Source organism: Bos grunniens, chromosome 13, assembly GCF_055505025.1.
Source record: "Bos grunniens cultivar Pamir isolate PY7600 chromosome 13, Bosgru_T2T1.0, whole genome shotgun sequence".
NCBI classification, from domain to species: domain Eukaryota; kingdom Metazoa; phylum Chordata; class Mammalia; order Artiodactyla; family Bovidae; genus Bos; species Bos grunniens.
This window is the reverse complement of record NC_141177.1, coordinates 7,861,900-7,884,480: the sequence shown is the minus strand read 5'-3', so window position 1 is coordinate 7,884,480 and position 22,581 is coordinate 7,861,900. Positions and strand designations below refer to the sequence as shown.

At 47.7% G+C, this 22,581-nt stretch overlaps 1 protein-coding gene across 3 annotated transcripts in view; it reads left to right on the top strand.

The window, feature by feature from the left end:
* EYA2 (EYA transcriptional coactivator and phosphatase 2) overlaps positions 1 to 22,581 on the top strand; it is a 263,186-nt gene that overhangs the window by 83,983 nt on the left and 156,622 nt on the right. For all 3 annotated transcript variants that reach the window (XM_086331564.1, XM_086331566.1, XM_086331565.1), the window contains exons 2-4: positions 2,153 to 2,271; positions 17,922 to 17,964; positions 21,820 to 21,962. In XM_086331564.1, coding sequence (XP_086187690.1) covers positions 2,153 to 2,271; positions 17,922 to 17,964; positions 21,820 to 21,962 — 305 coding nt within the window. The remainder of the gene's footprint in view (positions 1 to 2,152; positions 2,272 to 17,921; positions 17,965 to 21,819; positions 21,963 to 22,581) is intronic.

Sequence of the window (22,581 nt, the reverse complement as noted above, 5' to 3'; positions counted from 1 at the left end):
TGACCTTGTAATGGAGATACTGATAACCCCCATTGTTCAAATGAGAACACCTTTGACTTAGAGCCATTTGGTTAACTCGTTCAAGGTACTGAGTAGTGAAGTGGAATTTGAATCCACAGGCTTTTCAGGATGGAATGTGAGTTCATAACCATGTTGCCATCGATTGGTACACTGTGTTCTATTAACACAGTAACGATGGATCCTGCCAAGGATGACCTTGGATACTAATGTGCAGTGACTACCATAGCCTTTCTCTGAGGACGACTTGAATCAGTGTCACGTGTTATTGGTTGTAGTTCAGTCCTTTGAAAATTGCTGTGTTTGACGTTGTATACATTAATAAAAAACCTTACTCCCCGTATACATGATATCATATGGTATTCGTCTTTCTCTTTCTGCCTTAGCTCACTTAGTATGATAATCTCTAGATCCATCCATGTTGTTGCAAATGACACATTTTTTATGGTTGAGCAGTATTCCATTGTGTGTGTGTGTGAACCACATCTTCTTCATCTGTTCATCTGTCGATGGACAGTTAGGTTGTCTCCGTGTCTTGGCCGCTTTAAACAGTGCTGCCGTGAACACAGACGATGCATGTATCTTTGAGAAGCAGACTCAGAGACAGGACAGACTTGTGGTTGTGGAAGGAGAAGAATTGGGGGAGGGCTGGTTTGGGCGTTTAGGATTAGCAGATGTAAACTATTATGCATAGAATGGATAAACAATAAGTTCCTACTGTATACACAGGGAAACTATCTTCAATATCCTGTGATAACCATTATGGAAAATAATATGCCAGAGGATGTATATACGCCATACATATATATGTATATATATATATATATAACTGAATCACTTTGCTGTACAGCAGAAATTGACACAAATTGTAAATCAACACAGAGAGCCCAGGCTGGTGCTCTGTGATGACCTAGAGGGGTGGGATAGGCAGGGGTGGGGAGCAGAGGGAGGTGCAAGAGGGACGGGGTGTGTATATAGTTATAACTGATTCCCATTGATGCATGGCAGAGACCACCACCACATTATAAAGCAATTATCCTGCAATAGAAAAAGTCAACCATACTTCAGTAAAATAAATTTTTTAAAAAAGAAACCGAATGAGGTTTGGGTTAGGGAATGACCTAACCAAAGTGGGGCTAGAAATTTAAGAATAAGTACTGACCTAGTGCAAGAGTTGGAGAAGGCAATGGCACCCCACTCCAGCACTCTTGCCTGGAACGTCCCATGGACGGAGGAGCCTGGCGGGCTGCAGCCCATGGGGTCGAGAAGAGTCGGACATGACTGAGCGACTTCACTTTCAGTTTTCACTTTCCTGCATCGGAGAAGGAAATGGCAACCCACTCCAGTGTTCTTGCCTGGAGAATCCCAGGGACTGGGGAGCCTGGTGGGCTGCCGTCTATGGGGTCGCACAGAGTCGGACACGACTGAAGCAACTTAGCAGCAGCAGCAGCGGTGCAAGAGTTATAAAATTTTTCATTAAAAAATGAGAATGACCCCGAGAGATTTGTCCCTTTTCTTTGCTGCCCTCTCCAACCCTCCCTCTGTAGCGTTTATCAAAATCCTGGGTAATTCAGGAGCTAGTGTATTCTTTCTTGATGGGGACTACAGTGCTGGGCCGAGTGCTCTGCTGCCAGAGGGACGTTTACATATCCATGACATCTTTTGAGCCTTCCTCCGTTTGCATAAATGACATGTAACACCACATTCAGTCTCTCTTAACTGCAGTCAACGCCACTTTCTCTCCATGCCTCTGGCTTGTAGGAATCCAAATTCAATCCTACCTCGCCACCTGTTTCTCTCTGCCTCTACTGGAAAGTCTCCCTGGCTCACTCCAGCTTAGTTAGATGACATTTAAAAGGCCCAAATATAATTTTTCTAATGGCAAAATACAGGAGGAAGGAGGGGAAAGTTTTAATCAAGTGGGTGTATTCTCTGGAGGGGAGCAAGTACTTCATTTCAATTCCTCATTTCCCTCTGATGAAAAGTTCAGTGAATTTTTATGATGTAGAATTTATAAGATGGCTGAGTTTAGGTAATCAGCTTTAATATTTATACTCTTAGGGAAAGAAATGGGAATCATTAGTAGGCATGCATAATTAATGAATAAATTATATTTCCCTTTGTTTTCTTGCAGGTACAAGGAAATGCTAGAACTACTGGTCTCAGCCAGCCTTACTGTAAACAGTGATCGTCCGGGTAAACTGAAGCCTAGCCGTGCTGACGCCGATGTCTGGACTCTGAGTGACAGAGAAGGTAGGCCTCCTGCTGTGTGCTTTAGCGGGCCTGGTGGTGGTTCCGTTCAGCCCACGGAACACGGTAAGAGACTGACAGCCTTAGACACGCATCCTCTCCCAAGTACCGTCATTACGACAACTTCTCTTCCCATCCAATTAGATTATTGACTCTGGACCAAAACTTTGTACTTTGCTAACAATTTTGTCTAGTCATTAAAGGTAAAAGTATGCTGGTTCATGTTCTGAACTTCCTGTCTTGGTCTCCAGTTCCAAGAAATGCTGACACCTCCACAGGCACTAGTCAGTTTCAGGTTCCAGGCCTGGCCCCGGGTGTGTCCTGCAGGCTCTGGGGCTGGACCTCTCCTACCACCGCCCCATCCAAGCAGGCATCCTGTTTACCGGGGGGTTGACGTTGGGACAACAAGTCATCTGGCTTTTGCTTTCAGGTCGGGTTGGAGTCAAGGAAGCAGAGGAGAGTTAAGCTGTTTAAAAAATTATTGGCAAATGATGCAGTCGGACGAGTTTTCACTAGAACAATTCCAGCTATTGTTTGCACTGTTTGGGATCTGTCAGCCTTCCTGGTAAAGCTCAGAGTTACTTAGCAAAAGGCATTAAGCTATTATGTTTAACCATTGAGCTTAACCCTTGGTTTGAGCAGCTTTGAGATTTGCTGCTGGTTTTCCAAGACCCCTGGCTGTCTCTCCTTCATTGTTTGTGTTTGAGGCCAGTTCGTGGGGACACAGTGCTATGTAATTGTCATGGAAAACCAAAGAGACAGGGTTCTAGTTGAATATAACATCAGAAGGAATTTGCTTTTAAGCAGCTCCAGGCTTTGGGGAGTGATTACTGCTGTCACCAAGACAGCAGTCAGTAATGTCTTACATGCTGGTCGTGAAGCTGAAACAGCCTTGCTGAAAGTACCATCAAGAGAGTCTGGGCTCCTGTGCCAAAGCTACATAGTAGACCAACACAGCCTCGTTCCTCCCAGGCCTGTGGAGCATCTGGATAAGCCACCCTGAGCTCTTTGAGAGTTTGAGATAATTTCCGGAACCCTGTTCAAAGACCGTCTTCCTTTTCCTTCAGCCTGAAGGCACCAGTCAACTAAAGACTCTTCATTTCAGAGCCAGTAGCAACAGAAAAGGACATAGACTGCTGAGAGGGGAGGATCCCAGACTGACTCCCAGCCAAGTGACCTTGGGCAAATGGCTCAACCTTCCTGGGCCTCAGCTGTCTCACCTGTCAAATGGAGAGCTGGGAAACATGACCACTTCGTAGGGTGCTTACTGCAGGGATCAAATGAGGTGATGTTGTGTAAAAGGTTAGTCCTTCAGTCGTGTCTGACTCTTTGCTAGCCCATAGACTTTAGCCCGCTGGGCTCCTCAGTCCATGGGATTCTCCAGGCATGGATACTGGAGTGGGTAGCCATTCCCTTCTCCAGGGGATCTCGCCAACCCAGAGGTCAAACCTCAGTCTCATGTATTACAAGCAGATTCTTTACCGTCTGAGCCACCCGATTGGAAGTGTGATAAATAAACTTACATCCATTGAATTAAATAGCCACAACGGGGACTTCCCCGGAAGTCCAGTGGGTTAAGACTCTGCACTTCCAATGCAGAGGACTCGGGTTTGATCCCTGGTCAGGGAACTATCACGTCCCACATACCACACAACATGGCCAAAGAGAAAAGAACAGATAGTCACAATGGACTCAAACCCATACTTGCAAACTTGGCAGCTCACAGCCAAGCCTGGCCCTCAGGTACGTCTTTGTCTGATTTATACTGTGTTTTAAATAAAGGTAACTTGTAAAAATTGAGAGAGTGTGCATAAAAATCTAGATTTCTAGTTTCTCTGGAGATGCCGAATGCTCTAGAAGTGCTGGGCCTCTGTCCCCACCAGGGAACCTGGCTGCCACCACTGGGGACTGAGGGGCAGCTGTGGTGAATGTGACTGCCACCCCCTCTTGCCCTTTGTTTTTGTGAGCATCTATTCCATCTCAGGCCCTGTTCAAAACAATAGAAATCTAAATGAATCCTCCTTCTCCTCCATCACTGTCAGAGCAAACCCTTGGCACCTGCTATGTGTCAGGCATTAATGTGTATTAACACTTTAGTGTCTGTAACTCTAAGAAGTGGACACTTGTTTTACAGGTGAGACACAGGTTGCTGCTGCTAAGTCGCTTCACTCGTGTCCGACTTTGTGTGACCCCATAGACGGCAGCCCACCAGGCCTCCGTCCCTGGGATTCTCCAGGCAAGAACACTGGAGTGGGTTTCCATGTCCTTCTCCACAGGTTAAGTGGCTTGATTGAGATGACAGTTTAGTGATTGCCAAATTTGAACCTACGTAAACAGAATGGGCGGAGAAGGCAATGGCACCCCACTCCAGTACTCTTGCCTGGAAAATCCCATGGACGGAGGAGCCTGGTAGGCTGCAGTCCATGGGGTCGCTAAGAGTCGGACACGACTGAGTGACTTCACTTTCACTTTTCACTTTCCTGCATTGGAGAAGGAAATGGCAACCCACTCCAGTGTTCTTGCCTGGAGAATCCCAGGGACAGGGGAGCCTGGTGGGCTTCCGTCTATGGGGTCGCACAGAGTCGGACACAACTGAAGTGACTCAGCAGCAGCAGCAAACAGAATGGGAAAGACTAGAGATCTCTTCAAGAAAATTAGAGATACCAAGGGAACATTTCATGCAAAGATGGGCTCGATAAAGGACAGAAATGGTATCGACCTAACAGAAGCAGAAGATATCAAGAAGTGGCAAGAATACACAGAAGAACTGTACAAAAAAGATCTTCATGACCCAGATAATCATGATGCTGTGATCTCTGACCTAGAGCCAGACATCCTGCAGTGTGAGGTCAAGTGGGCCTTAGAAAGCATCACTACAAACAAAGCTAGTGGAGGTGATGGAATTCCAGTTGAGCTATTTCAAGTCCTGAAAGATGATGCTGTGAAAGTGCTGCACTCAATATGCCAGCAAATTTGGAAAACTCAGCAGTGGCCATAGGACTGGAAAAGGTCAGTTTTCATTCCAATCCCAAAGAAAGGCAATGCCAAATAATGCTCAAACTACTGCACAATCTCACTCATCTCACACGCTAGTAAAGTAATGCTCAAAATTCTCCAAGCCAGGCTTCAGCAATATGTGGACCATGAACTTCCTGATGTTCAAGCTGGTTTTAGAAAAGGCAGAGGAACCAGAGATCAAATTGCCAACATCCACTGGATCATGGAAAAAGCAAGAGAGTTCCAGAAAAACATCTATTTATGCTTTATTGACTATGCCAAAGCCTTTGACTGTGTGGATCACAATAAACTGTGGCAAATTCTGAAAGATGGGAATACCAGACCACCTGATCTGCCTCTTGATAAATCTGTTTGCAGGTCAGGAAGCAACAGTTAGAACTGGACATGGAACAATAGACTGGTTCCAAATAGGAAAAGGAGTATGTCAAGGCTGTATCTTGTTACCCTGCTTATTTAACTTATATGCAGAGTACCTCATGAGAAACGCTGGACTGGAAGAAACACAAGCTGGAATCAAGATTGCTGGGAGAAATATCAATAACCTCAGATATGCAGGTGACACCACCCTTATGGCAGAAAGTGAAGAGGAACTAAAAAGCCTCTTGATGAAAGTGAAAGTGAAGAGTGAAAAAGTTGATTTAAAGCTCAACAGTCAGAAAACGAAGATTATAGCATCCGGTCCCATCACTTCATGGGAAATAGATGGGGAAACAGTGGAAACAGTGTCAGACTTTATTTTTCTGGGCTCCAAAATCACTGCAGATGGTGACTGCAGCCATGAAATTAAAAGACGCGTACTCCTTGGAAGGAAAGTTATGACCAACCTAGATAGCACATTCAAAAGCAGAGACATTACTTTGTCAACAAAGGTCCATCTAGTCAAGGCTATGGTTTTTCCTGTGGTCATGTATGGATGTGAGAGTTGGACTGTGAAGAAGGCTGAGCGCCAAAGAATTGATGCTTTTGAATGTGGTGTTGGAGAAGACTCTTGAGAGTTCCTTGGACTGCAAGGACATCCAACCAGTCCATTCTGAAGAAGATCAGCCCTGGGATTTCTTTGGAGGGAATGATGCTGAAGCTGAAACTCCAGTACTTTGGCCACCTCATGCGAAGAGTTGACTCATTGGAAAAGACTCTGATGCTGGGAGGGATTGGGGGCAGGAGGAGAAGGGGACGACAGAGGATGAGATGGCTGGATGGCATCACTGACTCGCTGGACATGAGTCTGGGTGAACTCTGGGAGTTGGTGATGGACAGGAAGGCCTTGCGTGCTGCCATTCATGGAGTCGCAAAGAGTCGGACACGACTGAGTGACTGAACTGAACTGAACTGAATCAGACTCCAGGGCGTCCCGGATGGCAGAGTGGTAAAGAATATGCCTGCCAGTGCAGGAGACACAGGTTCAACCCCTGGGTCAGGAGGATCCCCTGGAGAAGGAAATGGCCGCTCACGGCAGTATTCTTGGTTATGAACCCGTTTTAGAGATGTGGAACTTGAGGCTTGGGGAGTTGAGTAACTGGCTTAAAGTCACACAGCTCGTGGTAGGGCCAGGAATTAAACCCAGTCCCCTGGCTCCAGTCTCTGCTTCTAAACTCAAGATCTTAAGGGTCTTCAGACCCCAGATGTTCACCCCTCACTCCCAGTGGTAGTACCCACAAACATCTCGTCTCTCTCCTTTTTTGGGACTTGGAGCTGTCTGCACCCTTTCCAATGCCGGGGGGAGCGGGTGGGGTAGGGTCAGCTGGGGCCAAGAGAAAGACTTTGGGAGTCAGCAAAGGGGCAGAGAGAGGTTGCTTCCAAATTCAGACCAGGCAGGGCTGGCAGGGTCAGTTTACACACACACACAGACACACACACACACACACACACGCACACAGACAATGTACACATGTTTCTTTCTCTTGATTATTGGTGTGGGCAGCGAGCTCTGGGACTCAGCAGGGGACATTCTACTCTAGCTATGGCCTCAAGTGTCAGACTCAGCTACTCTTCCTGCCCGACCTCTGGTCTCCCTCCTCCTGGGCCCACCCCTTCTGTTACAGAGTGACCACAAGGATCCGCCCCAAAGGAGGACCCCAGGAGACATGGGCCACAAGGCCTACACTCCAGGAGGTCTGGAGGGGAAACTCGAACCCAAGAAACCCCCCAAGGCTCCCATTGTGTTTCCTACGTTAAGTCCTACCTTTTTAAAGTCCCTCGTCTAGTGGCCTAATCTCTTGGGGGCTCATTTGCCTCTTCTGTTAAGTAGAATAATTAGTCCACCAAGCTCATGGTTGATGTGAGGTTGAAATGACTTAAAACATGGAGAGGGCTTGGTGTTTTTAAAAAGTATAGAATCAGATCTAAATTCCTTACTCTTGGCCGGGGGCTCTGCTTTGTGACCCTGGCAGCCTCTCAGGCTGGACTCCACCCCATTGCCCCTGCCATGGCGCCCAGCCCCTGGGCTTGTTTCTTTTGCTGTAACTGACAAGTCTGATTCTGCCCTCAGGGCCTTCACATGTGCTGTTCCTCTGCTTGGACCAGGTTTCCTCCCATCCCAGGACCATCACTTCATCCTTCAGTTCTTAGCAGAGAGGTCTTTCCTTTCAGAAGTAATCATTTGTTTATTCATTCATTTATTCATTCAAGAAATGTTTTCTCAAGCACATGCCCAGCATTGTGTAAGTACTAGGAAGGAAATACAAAACCTTTGCCTCCTGGAGCCTAACCCGGGGTGCTGGTAGGGCGAGGGTCTGATGGTAACAGTAGATAAGAAAGACATATAGCATGTGGATGGTGCCACACACTGTGCTGGGGGGGGGGGGCAGAAAGCAAGGTGGGATAAGAAATGCAGGGACATGGGATTGCAGTTCTTGTTAGGGGCACTAGAAATAATGTCACTGGGAAGGGAACACTTGAAGAAGGACCTGGAAGAGCAAGTTCCCTGGCCATCCAGTGGTTAAGAATCCTCCTTGTAACACAGGGGACTTGGATTTGATCCTGCTCAAAGAAGTAAGATTCCACATGTCTTGGAGCAACTAAGCCTGTGCACTGCAATGAAAGGTCCCACATGATGCGATGAAGATCCCGTGTGCCATAACTAAGGCCCAACACAGCCAAATAAATAGATTAATTTAAGGACGAAAAAAAAAAAAAGACCTGAAGGAGGTGTGCGAGAGCACTTCATGGTGACAGAGAGGAAGAGCCTTAGGAGCAGAGGAAATAGCACGTGCAAAGGTCCTGAGGCAGCAACTGTCCCAGAGCACGTGAGGAGCAATAAGGAGGTTGGTGTGGCTGGAGCCCAGTGAGCAAGGGACCGGTGGCAGGGAGACGAGGTCAGAGAGGCACCCAGGATCAGACTCCGTGAACCCTTGGAAGGACTTGGCTTCTACCCTGAGTGAGATGGGAGCTATGGGAGGGCTGAGAGCAGATGAGAGATGATCTGGTCTACGTTGACAGGATCCTTCAGGCTGCATGTGAGACAGGACCGGGGATGCACACAATGGGAGTCCAGGAGCTAAAGAAGAAACGTTACAGCAACCCAAGTGAGAGGCCACGGTGGCTTCGATGCGGTGGTGGTGGTGGAGGGGAGAACAGGTCAGGTTCTGCAGCAGGTTGAGGGGGAAGTCAGCAGAACATCCGGCCATGCTGTTCTGTTTATTTTGTTTGTATTCCTGCTCCCTGCCTGGCGTGTTGTGTTTGCTCACTTGCTTTTTGTCTGCCCTTCCACCAGAATGTAAGTTCTCTGAAGGCAGATCTTACCTACTTATTTGCTTACATATCTGCTGAGAACAAGGTATGATGCATAGTAAGTGCTTAAAAAATACTTGTCAATAGAAAACAAACTTACAGTTACCAAAGGGGGGCAGGGCAGGGATAAATTAGGAGTTTGGGATTAATACATACTACTATACATAAATTACTCCTTGGAAGGAAAGTTATGACCAACCTAGATAGCATATTGAAAAGCAGAGACAATACTTTGCCAACAAAGGTCCGTCTAGTCAAGGCTATGGTTTTGCCAGTGGTCATGTATGGATGTGAGTTGGACTGTGAAGAAAGCTGAGCGCCAAAGAATTGACGCTTTTGAACTGTGGTGTTGGAGAAGACTCTTGAGAGTCCCTTGGACTGCAAGGAGATCCAACCAGTCCATTCTAAAGGAGATCAGTCTTGGGTGTTCTTTGGAAGGACTGATGCTAAAGCTGAAACTCCAGTACTTTGGCCACCTCACGTGAAGAGTTGACTCATTGGAAAAGACTCTGATGCTGGGAGGGATTGGGGGCAGGAGGAAAAGGGAATGACAGAGGATGAGATGGCTGGATGGCATCACCAACTTGATGGACGTGAGTCTGAGTGAACTCCGGGAGTTGGTGATGGACAGGGAGGCCTGGAGCGCTGCAATTCATGGGGTCACAAAGAGTCGGACACAACTGAGCGACTGAACTGAACTGAACTATATATAAAGCAGATAAATAACAAGCACCTACTGTATAGCACAGAGAACTATACTCAATATCTTGGGTTTTTAAATTAATTAATTAATTTCAATGCTCCATGTCTTAGTTGCAACACGTAGGATCTAGTTCCCTGGCCAGGGATCAAACCTCGAACTCCTGCATTGGGCGTGTGGAGTCTTAACCACTGGGCCACCAGGGAAGTCCCAGTAGGCTTTTTTTTTTTTTTGGCTGTGCTGCATGGCCTGCGGGATCTTAGTTCCCTGACTAGGGATCGAACCCACATATGCTGCAATAAAGAGCAGTCTTAACCTCTGGACCGCCAGGGAAGTGCCTATAGTCAATATCTTGCAATAACCTATAACGAAAGAAAATCTGGATCACTTTGCTGTACACTTGAAACATTGCAAATCAACTATACCTCAGTTCTTTAAAATGATACTTACCATGTTTAAAAAGAAGAAGAAATAGTTGTAAAAGGAATCAAGACAGGAGACACAGCATTCTGCAAGACTGTAGGATGTGGTGATTAAATGAGCTCCACCCTCCATGATCTCACAGCCTTAGCACAAGCTGTGTCCCCTGTCTGCAGCGCCCTCCCTTGCTGCTGCTGCTTTTTTTTTTTAAAGACAATTCAGTTTCTGATCACCAGGTAACACAGTCCTTATAAAAAAACTTGAATGCTAGGCCAAATTCCCCTTTGCTGCATTTACCCAATCTTAGTGGTTTCCTCCCCTCCCCAGAAGTAACTACTGTTATCAGTGTTTTGTGTTCCTGTTATTGAAGATTTCTTCTATGTCTAACATGTGCATAAATGTATATTTCTGTAATTTAAGGAGATACGTTTATGTTCTCACATTCTCCAGTGCATCTAAGTCACCTCGGAAGTTCTGTTGGCACACCGGTTGCAGGGCCCCATTCCCACATTTCTGCTTCTGTCATGGTTTTGGGCTGAGGCCCAAGAATTTGCATTTCTAGCAATTCCCAGACAATGCTGATGTTACCAGTCCAAGGACCATGCTTTGGGAACCAGGCTCCAGGACATTGGGGCCTGGGTGCGCATTGGACTCTCCTGGGAAGTCTTTTGGTAAAAATTTAATGCAAATGTCCAGATCTTACCCCCAAGGAGTCTGATTTAGTTGTTCAGAAATGTGACCCAGGCGGTGAGGTTGTTTTTTGTTTTTTTTTTTTGGCTGCCCCACGAGGCATGTGGGATCTAAGTTCTCCTGACCAAGGATCGAACCCCACCCGCTGCATTAGAAGCATAGTGTCTTAATCACTGGACCGCCAGAGAAGTCCTGAGATGTTTTTAAAGCTCTCCAAATGCAGCCAGTTTTATGCACCCAAGGTTAATAACCCCTGCTCTAGATGTCTACTTCAGGACAAAGACAATTTTTTATTCCTACATATGTATTTAATTTTCTGTTCCTAATTAGCACACAGCTCAGTGCCTGACTTATGGTAGATCCTTAAAAATTACTTATGGTTGGGTGAGTGAGTGAGTGAATGGAGGTGAAGTGGATGCTTGGTTAGGTGGATGGGTGGGTGGTGGATAAATAGAGTAGCCTACGGGCTTCTCAGGTGAGGCTAGTGGTAAAGAACCTGCCTGTCAATTCAGGAGACATAAGAGATGCAAGTTTGACCCCTGGGTGGGGAAGATTCCCTGGAGGAGGGCATGGCAGTCCACTCTACTGTTTCTTGCGGAATATCCCGTGGACAGAGGAGCCTGGCAGCCTTCAGTCCGTGGGGTCACACAGAGTTAGACAGGACTGAAGTGACTTAGCACGAGGAACCATGGATAACTTCAGGTTGATATTGGTTTTGAGAATAAGATGTTCTGGGGAATAAAAGAGATAAGGCCCATGCAGTCCTTAGCAGCGTGCCTGGCTTGTAGGAACCACTTGAGAAATAGAAGCTATCGTTCATTACCATTTAAGGCAAAATTGGATTTGAATTTTATCCCGTCTTCTGGAAGGAGGAGGGAAAAAGTTATGGAACTAAGGAAGCAAAGCTGAATCAAGAAAAAAGAAAAAACTTTTTTTCTTCTAAAATGCAGACACATTTTGCAAAAGCTGAGACTATAATCTCATTAAGTGTTTCCTTGGAGAGGTGAAGTCACCGCCCTGTGAAACAAGCAGCTGTCAGATGCACTCAGGCCGCCTGCGCCGCCTCTGCCCCGGGGTGATGTGGTTTCGTTTCCAGTTTCAGTCACCGGTTCTAGCCAGGGGCTGGCAGGTTTTCCTTCATTTCCCCCAAGCCAGGTTGAGCTGCCCAGAGCTTTGCCTGGGTCTGGCCGGGGGAGGCACAGATCAACCTGACCTTTGGCATTTTGAAGCCTTTTTCAGCGGGCTTCCTGGGGGGGGCCTATGCCCCCAGAACGACCTCCTCTACCTGCACGGTGCACACGTGCACACGCTGGCCTCCTCATACAGTGCTCCCTCCTGCTGTCTCTGCCCCTGGTCTCAGTGCCGCTTAAAGCACCCACAGGAGGGAGATGAGCTGATGAAATTTACAGGCACGCACCTTCGGCAGCACAGACCGGCCTCAAGACATCTCGCATTATCTCATCTCATGGGGATCAGTTGGAAGTGGCCCCTGGGGCCCAATTAGGCAACATAATAGTGGTGGCTGCCTTCAGAATCATTAGTTTCTTAATCCTCCCAGTGAAAGGAGAGGTAAAAAAAAAAATGTGGGGACACTCAAATTGGGCTTACAATGGAAGTCGATTAAGCGAGAGCCTCAGGAGAATAGAAAGCTAATAATAGCTCCTCTGTGTTGATCAGTTACCATTTGGTAGGTACCTGCTTTGCAGCAGCCCTACAGGGATGAGATGGTGCCCCATTTTGTGGATGTGGAAACTGAGGTTTAGGGAAAGGAAGTGATGGACCCAGGGCCATACAGTTATAGTGCAGCAGAGTCAGGATTTGAATTTGACCCCTTAGCCCATGTACTTTCTTTGGAAGGAACAATAAGACAACAAATTATGAGACTTGAGTTGTAAATCTGGTCCACAGTGGGTGCATGGTAAGCACTGCTGAATGAATGAACCCACCGGTCTGTCCGTGGGTAAGTTACATCACACAATCACACACACACAGTCACACACTACCTGTGTGCCCACACACACAGACTCCAGCTCTAGTTTCCTCATATTCCATTAGATCATTTCTATTCCCTTCTTGGCCCCGGTATGCATTTGCTTTGTGACTTCTGGAATGAAGATTTATTTTTATGAAGCCAGAGTTGGGACTTCTTAGTAATTTGCAATTCCTTATGAGCCTGTGGTCTAAACTCTCATTACTCGGAGTGGGGTTTCCAGGCCTGCCGTGTCAGCGTCACCTGGGAGCTTCCTTGACCTACAGACTCGCAATCTGCATTTTAATAAGATCCCCGGGCGAATCCTGTGCATAGTCACGGTCCAGGTGATCTTCTCTGTATCCGTGCCTTCTTCTGCACCTTGGTACAATTATAATTAAGTTCTTTACCTGTGTATTTGTTTACCATCAGTCTCCCCTGATAAGTGGGTTTCCCTGGTGGCTCAGACAGTAAAGTATCCACCTGCAATGCAGGAGACCCAAGTTCAGTCCCTGGGTTGGGAAGATCCCCTGGAGAAGGGAATGGCTACCCACTCCAGTATCCTTGCTTGGAGAATCCCGTGGACAGAGGAGCCTGGTGGGCTGCAGTCCATGGAGTCACAAAAAGTCGGACACGACTGAGTGACAGACACTTCCACTCTCACTCCCCTGCTAAACTGGAGTGTCCATGAGTACAGGAACCCTGACTGGTTTTGCTGATTCTTGTAACCCATTACCTACCACATGCCTGGCATGTGGAAGGTGGTGAATGAATGAATGAGATCACCCTGAGGCTCTGGCTATCTGTTTAGCTAATCCTTCTCCCTTCACCCGTAGGAAGAAGGGACTTAGAGCTTTCAATTCACAAATGAAGGAGGCTCTCCACCCCTCCCTTGAGAGCCAGCTGCCCCAGTTTCTGTGTTAACCACATCCCTCGGAGACACGTCATGAAGCTTGGCGTAAATAGATTTGGCTACGGTGAGTCAGGTCACCAGGGCTGTTTTTACCACTGGCAGCCTGGATTTAGTGCTAGTGCTAAGTCACGTCCCACTCTTTGCAACACTATGGACCATAACCTGCCAGGCTCCTCTGTCCCTGGGATTCTCCAGGCAAGAGTACTGGAGTGGGTTGCCATTTCCTCCTCTAGGGGATCTCCTCAACCCAGGGATCGGACCCACATCTCAGGCGTCTCCTGCATTGGCAGGCAACTTCTTTACCACTAGTGCCACCTGGGAATACCCAACATGGATATAAGTCACCATCAACGTGGATATAAGTTGCCATCAGTGATTCTGCCATTGCCCCCAGTCTTGTCCACCATGCCATGTTCAGCGGCATGGCCAAGTCTGAGAACAGAACACTGTAGTCAGTAGGAAGGGCATCTCCACCTTCCAGACTCTGGATCCCACCAGCATCAAAGGGCTGATGCTGCGACAGCCTGTGAGGTCTTCACTACCCTTGGGTCTCACTTGAGAACAAGAGTTAACACGTCTTCTGCCCCTGCGCTAAGGGTCCCATGTTTGTGATGGGGCAACCAGGAGCAGTATGACCACTCCCCCTCGATTGCCAGCATGCCCTCTGGGCCTGGGACACTGGCCTCATGGAGAGACTCATGACCGAAGTCCACATTCTCTATCCCTCTGGCAAGCTTGGGTGCAATGGGCGTGCTGCTGTCCAGAGGGTCATGCCTGCACCCAGGGGCATTGCCAAGTCTGTGGGCCAGACCATTCCTAAGCTGCATGGAATGCCGTCTGGCGTGGTCTCCACCCCATGTAAGTCTAGCTCTGACTTACCATTTGGAGAAAGTTGTCACATACAACAGGAGCCAGAGAGTGGTGACTCGGGGGGTCCCTGAAAGGTGTCCAGGGCTACCCCGAGAACCACCCCATGTAAGTCTAGCTCTGGCTTACCATTTGGAGAAAGTTGTCACATACAACAGGAGCCAGAGAGTGGTGACTCGGGGGTCCCTGAAAGGTGTCCAGGGCTACCCCGAAACCTACGACATGAACAATAATGCCTCTTCCACCTTGCATGCTGGGGTTGGCGTTGCCCCACGACCACTCCATCAGGCCCTTTCCTGATACACAGAGGATGTATGGCTCCAACTGCAGCTGGGCCTCCTGGTCCGCAGGACTAATATCCCTGGACCCCAGCAGAGGAAGAGAGAGGCTCTCTGCTTTCGGAGATTCCCTACCCCACCTCTGCACCCAAAGAGTTGAGCATGGCCGTCCTTGACACAGTCCCACTCCAGGGCCCACAGGAAGGGAAGGAACTTGAGGACCCAGTGTCGTCACATCCCGTCAGGATTCTCGAGGAGGTCCGTGCCAGCCTTACCAGGGAAAAAAGGAAGAAGAAAGGGAAAGAGATTATTCTCTATAGAATACATTCATTTTCCAGGTTCTCAATTCTCCCAGGCATCTTGGATTCAAAAAAGTTAAATGTGATACCAGTTTAAAAAAAAAAAAAATAGGAGAAAGCTTACGCTTTTCAAAAAGCACATCATCTGCAGAAGGAAAATCTCATAGCACTGACTGAAGGCCTGTTCCTGGCTTGTGCAGTCTTCCTGGGGGTTGTTGGGGCGGAAGAGGGAGAGGATAGGAGGTTTGCACGGCCGGAGAAGGAGACGGGCCCGCGTGGGGAGGGCAGAGCATGCAGCGGTTCAGAGGAAAGGAGGAGGCGATTGGCGCCGCGTGAACCCACAAACCAGGGCGCAGAGGTTGCAGGCATGGGAAGATGCTTTCTTCACAATCCTAGAATGCTGAGTTCATCTGAGCCCACGGGACTATTTCCATAGATTGCGATTTTTATGAATATTTACATGTTTATTAAAACACACCACAAAATGTTTAATTCAGTATCTTATGTAGTATTATTACTAAACATAAATCACACGCTTCTTACCAGTAATGAAACTGAGGCTGTTTCAGAAGGAGACGGTCCTCGGGGAAGCGGAGGAAGGGGGATATGGGAGGCTCCACCTGGGGCAAAAACCCAGAGCAGGGACATTAGCGGTGAGGAAGCGGAGCCAGGGCCTTTCCGCGGCTTTGGACCCCTGTTGGCCCGACTTTGTATAAAGACAGCACATAGGAAGATACGTTATATTACACAGTCATCCAGCACACACACACACACACACACACACCACATTCTCACATGTATAGCTAGAATAAAAGTTTTCCACGATTCCTTCTCGTGTGCTATGTGGCCAGTATATGCTGATGCTGTCCGTCCTATTTTATTTTTAAATTCCAGCTATAGCTTTCTAAGTGGACTTCAGGACTTGCCTCCTCACCCTAGTAGCTTGGGACTCAAACAGAATTTGACTCAACCAAGGAGATGATTAAGGAAATGGGCTTGGGACTCCCCTGGCAGTCTAGCGGTTAAGACTCCACGCTTCCAATGCAGAGGCACGAGTTCCATCCTGATCAGGGAACTAAGATCCCACATGCCACAAGGCACAACCCCCCCCCACCCCGCCACACACACACACACAAAAAGCAAATAGACTTGGGACTAAACAGCCTTAGGTTCGAGTCCCAGTTTCCATGTCCACAGGCTTGAGCAAGGCACCTCATTAGCCTTTGGAGCCTTGGTTTCCGCATGACTGCAATGAGGGTGTCCTTGTTGCATTGGGAGTGAAGTGAGTTCAGGCAGTTAACGCAGAGCCTGGCACGTGTGAGCTTGTTGGTGGGGGCTGGTTGTTGTTAATGATGATGACTGCACTCGTGGGCTGCTGTGCCGTTTGGGAAGCCAAATTCCGGAGCCAGACCACCTGAGCTCAGACCACGGATCTGCCCCTTAGGACCCATGCGTTCTTGAGTGCGTGATGTCAACTGCACCTCCCTTCATCTGTAACACAGGGACGGGAACAGAACCTTCCTCAAGGTGGGAGGGGGGAGGATTATGAGGATTAAAATAATGAATCCAGATAACAGGTTTAGAAGAGAGTTTGGCTCGTAGCCGGCACAGGGTAAATGATGGATAGAATCATCACCGTTACCATCATCATAATCTCATTTCATCCTCACGCACCGCTGTGAGACAAATGTTTTCCCCCATTTCACAGGAGGGTGCCCTGAGCCCTGGAGACTATAGGCAATCTGCCCAAAGTCTCAGTGCTGACTCAGAGGTACAGTTGGGATTGCAGGTTGGTTTACAGAGCGGCCCTGAGCTCTGGAGGGCATGGAGTATTTCTCGGGAGGCACAGGGACACCCCTGCCCCTGCTCTGCAAACCAGGGAATGTGAATTGGCAGGTTGGTACAATCAGTCGACACGTCATCTAGAACTTGCCGGGGCTCCACACTGAGGACATTGCATTGTCTTTGTTCAAGATGACACAGCACAAAGTCCTCCCCAGTGAACTGATGGTGTTTGAAATGATCCTCTTGGCAAAATCTCTCCCAGCAAAATTGTATCACCTCTTCATCATCTCCTGATCATTGCCTCCCAACCATGGTTGGAGGCTGAGTGCCCAGGGACACAGTCCTTGTACCAGGACTTCAGGCGTCTCCCATCTCCCTCCCCACACTCTAGTTGGAGCCTTGGAGACAATCCAAGATGTGTCTCCCCTAAGTGCTGGAGCCAGCCCCACCTGAACCCCACGGACTGAAACTGGGGAGGGAGAGGAGGAATATTAATGTGATGTCCTCAGAAGGAAGGAAAATGGGTGTCGGATAGCCAAAGCCAACCTGTATCTGCCTTTCTGGGTTTCTGGGGTTGCCTTAAAAGCAAAGAAAAGAGTGGGTCTCCATCCAGCAGTAGAAATGGTGCCAGCTGACATCTAGTCATGGGCCTAGCTCAAGCACATTCTTTCTGTCTCTTTAGTCTCCATTTCTCCATCTGTACAATGGGTGGGGGGATGGATTCCACCCTGATGTTTGAAGATGCTATAGATTGTATATACGTAGTCCTTCACTTAGTACCTGGAGACAAAGCACACCCAGAGAAGGCTTTTCAAGAAGGAAAAAGTGCTACATTGATGTGGCTTGGATAAGCTTGTGTGCTTGAGAAAGTCCCTGACAGCAACTCCATGAGTTTCTTCCCCCTCAACCTGGCATCTGAAGTCACAGCTTCTGGGGACCATCTCGCTGACAGCTCAAGTCCTTCAAATCTTTTTTTCCTCTCCAGGCATCACCACATCGGCTCGGAGTGTGTCCCAGCTCTTTGCAAGGTGAGTACCCTTGCCTTAGCTTCCTCTCACTCTCTCTCCCTTTTCTCCTTGGAGGCAGAGGCTCTGGAGCCAGACTCCCTGGAGAGGAATCCCAGTGATGCTCTTAACTGGTTGAGCGACCTTGAACAAATGACCCCCACTTCCCCAGGCCTCAGTCTCCCCATCTGGAAAAAGGGAACAATCCTGATGTCTATTTCACATAAAAGACACTTAGAATGGGGTCTGGAATAGACTGTTCTGGGAGTGTTGGCTATTGTTTTCTTCTCCTTTTTTCAATCCTTTCTTTCTTTCCTTCCTGTCCTTTCCTAACATAGATTTTCTCCGTTCCTGTCTCCCTCTTGCTTCTCTATCTCTCCCTCTCTGTTTTTCCTTCCTTCCTTTCCTTTCTCTTATCTCTCTCTCCTCCTTCTTTCCTTCTTCCTACTCCACTATTCACCCAACACTGCTCAATAACCAAATCTCCTAGGAGCTCTGGAGACTTGCAGGATCAATGAGACACAGCCCCTACCATCAGAGAGCTTCCAGTCTAGTGGGAAATGGACCAGTAGATCAGAGAGCTCAATATGGTGAACCGTACAAATGCTCCACTAGGGCTGCGTCCAGGGGTCGGTGGGAGCCTGGTGATGGACAGGGCTTACCCAAGGCAACTGGGGAGCTGCCTTGTCTGCACCCCGCAGTGTGAGAAGCCCCAGCCTTGGCAGGATGGTCAGCATGGCCCTCCTCTGAATACTCACCTCCTCCATAGCTGGATATTCTCTTCCCCAGACGACCCCGGAGAAGCTGTTTGTAAGGAACACACTTTCTCAGCACTCCTTTCCCTCCAGAAGATATTTTGGGGGTTGTCAGTAGCAACTGAGGTCTATTAAATCTACCTAACTTGTTTTGTGGCCTTGGGGTTAGAGAGCTTCCTTGTCCTCTCTCTGGCTTTTCATTTGAGCCCCAGTTTATTCCATGAAATTCACATCAGTTTTGATGGGAAGCAGGAATTGATCATCTCGGATTTCCACCTTCTACTTCCAGATAGGTGTAAATTGGGAACATTTTCAAATAAAATTCTCTGCTCAGTGCTAAGTCCCATGCTCTGGATGTGTTTCCAGGCACCTCGTAGGGTGGGAGTCTTGACTGATGAAACACCTTTCAATACTGGACCTGGTGTCTCCAGTTCAAGCGACTTTCTTATGCATCTTGGAACAAATTCCCTGACCCTTTGGCACAGAAGTTGTCAAAAGGAAAGGGGGCCTGAGAACATCTTTTTATAATTCTGTGAATTTTTACATGTGTCTCATACATGCCATTAGGCTTCATATGTAGGAGAAACTCTGGAAATGAGAAGGTTTTACTGTATTAATGTGATCAAAATGGAATCAGATACCAGTTTGGGAATCTCATTACCATCTACTGATAAACTCTGGTCAGAATGATTAGATACAGTTTGTCAAGTTGCACAGAACTTTAGAGTCTGGGTTTTTGACCTAAAGGGTCTGGGTGTCCTAGTGGAGTGGTTAAGGACGTGGCCTCTGGAACCAGGATTCAAATTGTGGATCAGCTGTGTGCATTCTCTCTGCCTCAGTTTTCTTATCTGTAAAATGGGGATGGGAATAGTAAGTGCCTCCAAGGGTTGTCACAGTTGCTATGAGATTTAAATGAGCCAGTCCACATACAGTAATCAGGACAGTGCCTGGCGCATCATAGACCCAAGAATTGTCAGTGTTTTTTATCACAGGAAGGACTGCTGAGGACAATGTGAGAGTCAGAAGAAATTCTCAAATCCAGCTGAATACAGCGTCCAGGAGAGCAGACCCAGGCTTTCCAAAGCATCTGCTGTGCAAGAGAAGGGGAAAATAAGGAGTGTGTATGTTCATGTGTGAATCTCTCCTGGTATTAAAATATTGGCGACTCCAAATTAAGAAAAAGACTGCACTGGCCAAAGAAATTGCATCTGTAGATTCACCGTCTTGTCCCCATCCGGTTAGAATGAGCTAACCTTGACTTTATTTATTGCTGCCTGCAGGACTGAGTCAGTCCCAGGCCTGTCCCTGAGCAGCAGCAAAGCTCCATGGTTACAAGTGTGGGCTCAGGAGTCACACTTCCAAGTTCAGATTCTGGATTTCCCGCTTTCTAGCCGTGACTTCTGGTCTCTGAGCTTCAGTTTTCTCTTCTCTAAAATGGGAGTTAGCAGAGCCTCTACCCCAGGAAGTTGATATCAGTATTGATGTGATGTAGACCCTATCAGGCCTGTGAGACACAATGCCTAGCCTGTGGTCAGAGCTCAGGGGTTACTAGCAGTCATTGTTTTACGGACGTCGTAGGTCAGCAGCCCTTTATTTACTTTTCTAGGATTTTTTCCTAGTATTATTTATTTTTGGTTACACTGGGTCTTCATCGCCACTCACAGCCTTTCTCTGGTTGGGGCAAGCAGGGGCTAATCTCTAGTTGCGGTGTGTGGGCTTCTCTTTGCAGGGAACGTGGGCTCAGTAGTTGTGGCACGCGGGCTTTGTTGCCCCGTGGCATGTGGGATCGTCCCAGACCAGAGATCAAACCCATGTCTCCCACATTTGCAGGCAGATTCTTAACCACTAGACTGCCAGGGAAGTCCCTCAGTGGCCCTTAAGTCCTAGCCCTTATGGAACCGATTATTCATCTTGGAGTAAGGAATTCATTTGTGTTCTTTGGTTGCAAGTAAGACAAATAGACCCCAGCTGTGTTCAGATGCTCAGTTGTGTCCAACTCTTTGCGACCCAAAGGACCTAGTCTCCTCTGTCCGTAGGTATTTCCAGGCAATAATACTGGGGCGGATTGCCATTTCCTCCTCCAGGGCATCTTCCCAACCCAGGGATTGAACCCGCATCTCTTACGTCCCCTGCATCAGCAGGCAGATTCTTTCCGCTAGCACCATCTGGGAAGCCCAGACACCAGCTGATATAAGCCCGAAAGGAGCTGTTTTTTTTTTTTTTTTCTTCTCTTTTTTTTTTTTTTTTGAAGCATCTGGAGTAGCTCACAGTGAAATTGAAACTGGAATGATCAGGTCTTGAGAAAGACCCGGAATAGGACCGCTTCTGGGATCCAAGCAATAGGAAGGGAATAAAAACAGTCTTTTCAGAATGTGGTTGTTGGAATGAATTATTCAGCTCAGGATTTCAGTTCCCAGAATAGAATCTGATTGGATAATCTTGCACCCTATGCCCACCCCGTAGCCTAGAGCAGGGCATCTTGACTGGCAACCCTGTCAAAGCTGTATCAGTTGGGAATGTGTCTAAGGGTAGAAAGTCACAGCGGAATGGGCTCTACTGTAGTAATCAATAAACCCTGGTCCCAGTGGATTAACACAACAACGGTCTCTTTCTTACATAAAGCCCAGGAATCGCATGGATCTCTCCAAGGCAGCGCTCCTCCACAGGCTGACTCGGGGTTCCAGGGTGCAACCCTGTTGGCTCCACCTTCTCAACTGGCACCCTCCACATTTGCTGCTGAAAGAGGAGAGAGGGCAGCAGGTCTCGAGGAGACGGTTTTATTGGCTAAACTGCTGGGTTGAGCAGAATCTAGTCACGTGGTTGAATCTGACTGCAAGGGACCCAGGAAGTGTCATTTTCCTGGTGCCCAGGAAAGGAAACTGAAATAGGACCTGATGAACATGTAGGTTGTCTCTTTCCTGGAAAGAGTACATGGTGGTCCAGGGACTAGGACTAGTACTCTCATTGCTGGGACTGGAGTTCCTGATCAGGAAGGAAAGATCCCAAAAGTCGCAAGGCCAAAAAAATAAAAAATACCCTAAGGGAAATAGTGGTAGTGGTGATACCAGGAGGGAGGGATGTGCTAGGTTGGGCTTGGAGATTTAATCTTCTTTCTTCCACGCAGACCTTGCCCGCGTGTCCCACCTGGTCAGCCTCCCTCGGCCATGGCAGCCTACAGCCAGACACAGTACAGTGCAGGGATCCAGCAAGCTACCCCCTACACGGCTTACCCGCCTCCAGCACAAGCCTATGGAATCCCTTCTTACAGTGAGTACCTGACCAAGCCCTTGCTTTCCCCAGGATCCCTAACATCATGGTCTTCATTCTGCCCAGACGCTTCAGTTAAATGCAGAAAGAGGCATGCAGCCAGCCTGATTTTGGATTAGAGATAGAGAAAAAGGACAGACACTTTCAATACAGTTCAAGTTCTAGAGACTATGTCAAGGCCTCTTTTGATTGCAAGGGTAAGAAACTTAACCCAAGCTGGCTTAGAGAAAATGGAAATTTAATGATTCACATACTGGTAAGCTTGGGGACATTGCTGATATCAGGTATGGCTGGATCCAGGTGCTCAGAGGATATCAGGAGGAAAATGTCTCTCTCCATTTTCCGATGTTTTCCTCTGAGTTATCTTTACTTCTACCTGGGTTCTGCCAAGATAATCTAGAACTGAGATAAGGTGGCCCTTGGATATTTTTTAACCTATAATATATACTTGACATTTGCAAAATTAATTGCCAGTTTTTAAATCGAAAGTGTTTACATAGAAATTCGTATTTCTAATGTCTTTGAAAAAAAACAAACAACAGATGACTGGGCAGCACTGGGCCCACATTTTTGCATCAACAGTAGGTAACTGTGTAGGGCTGACCCCGTTAGCCTTTGT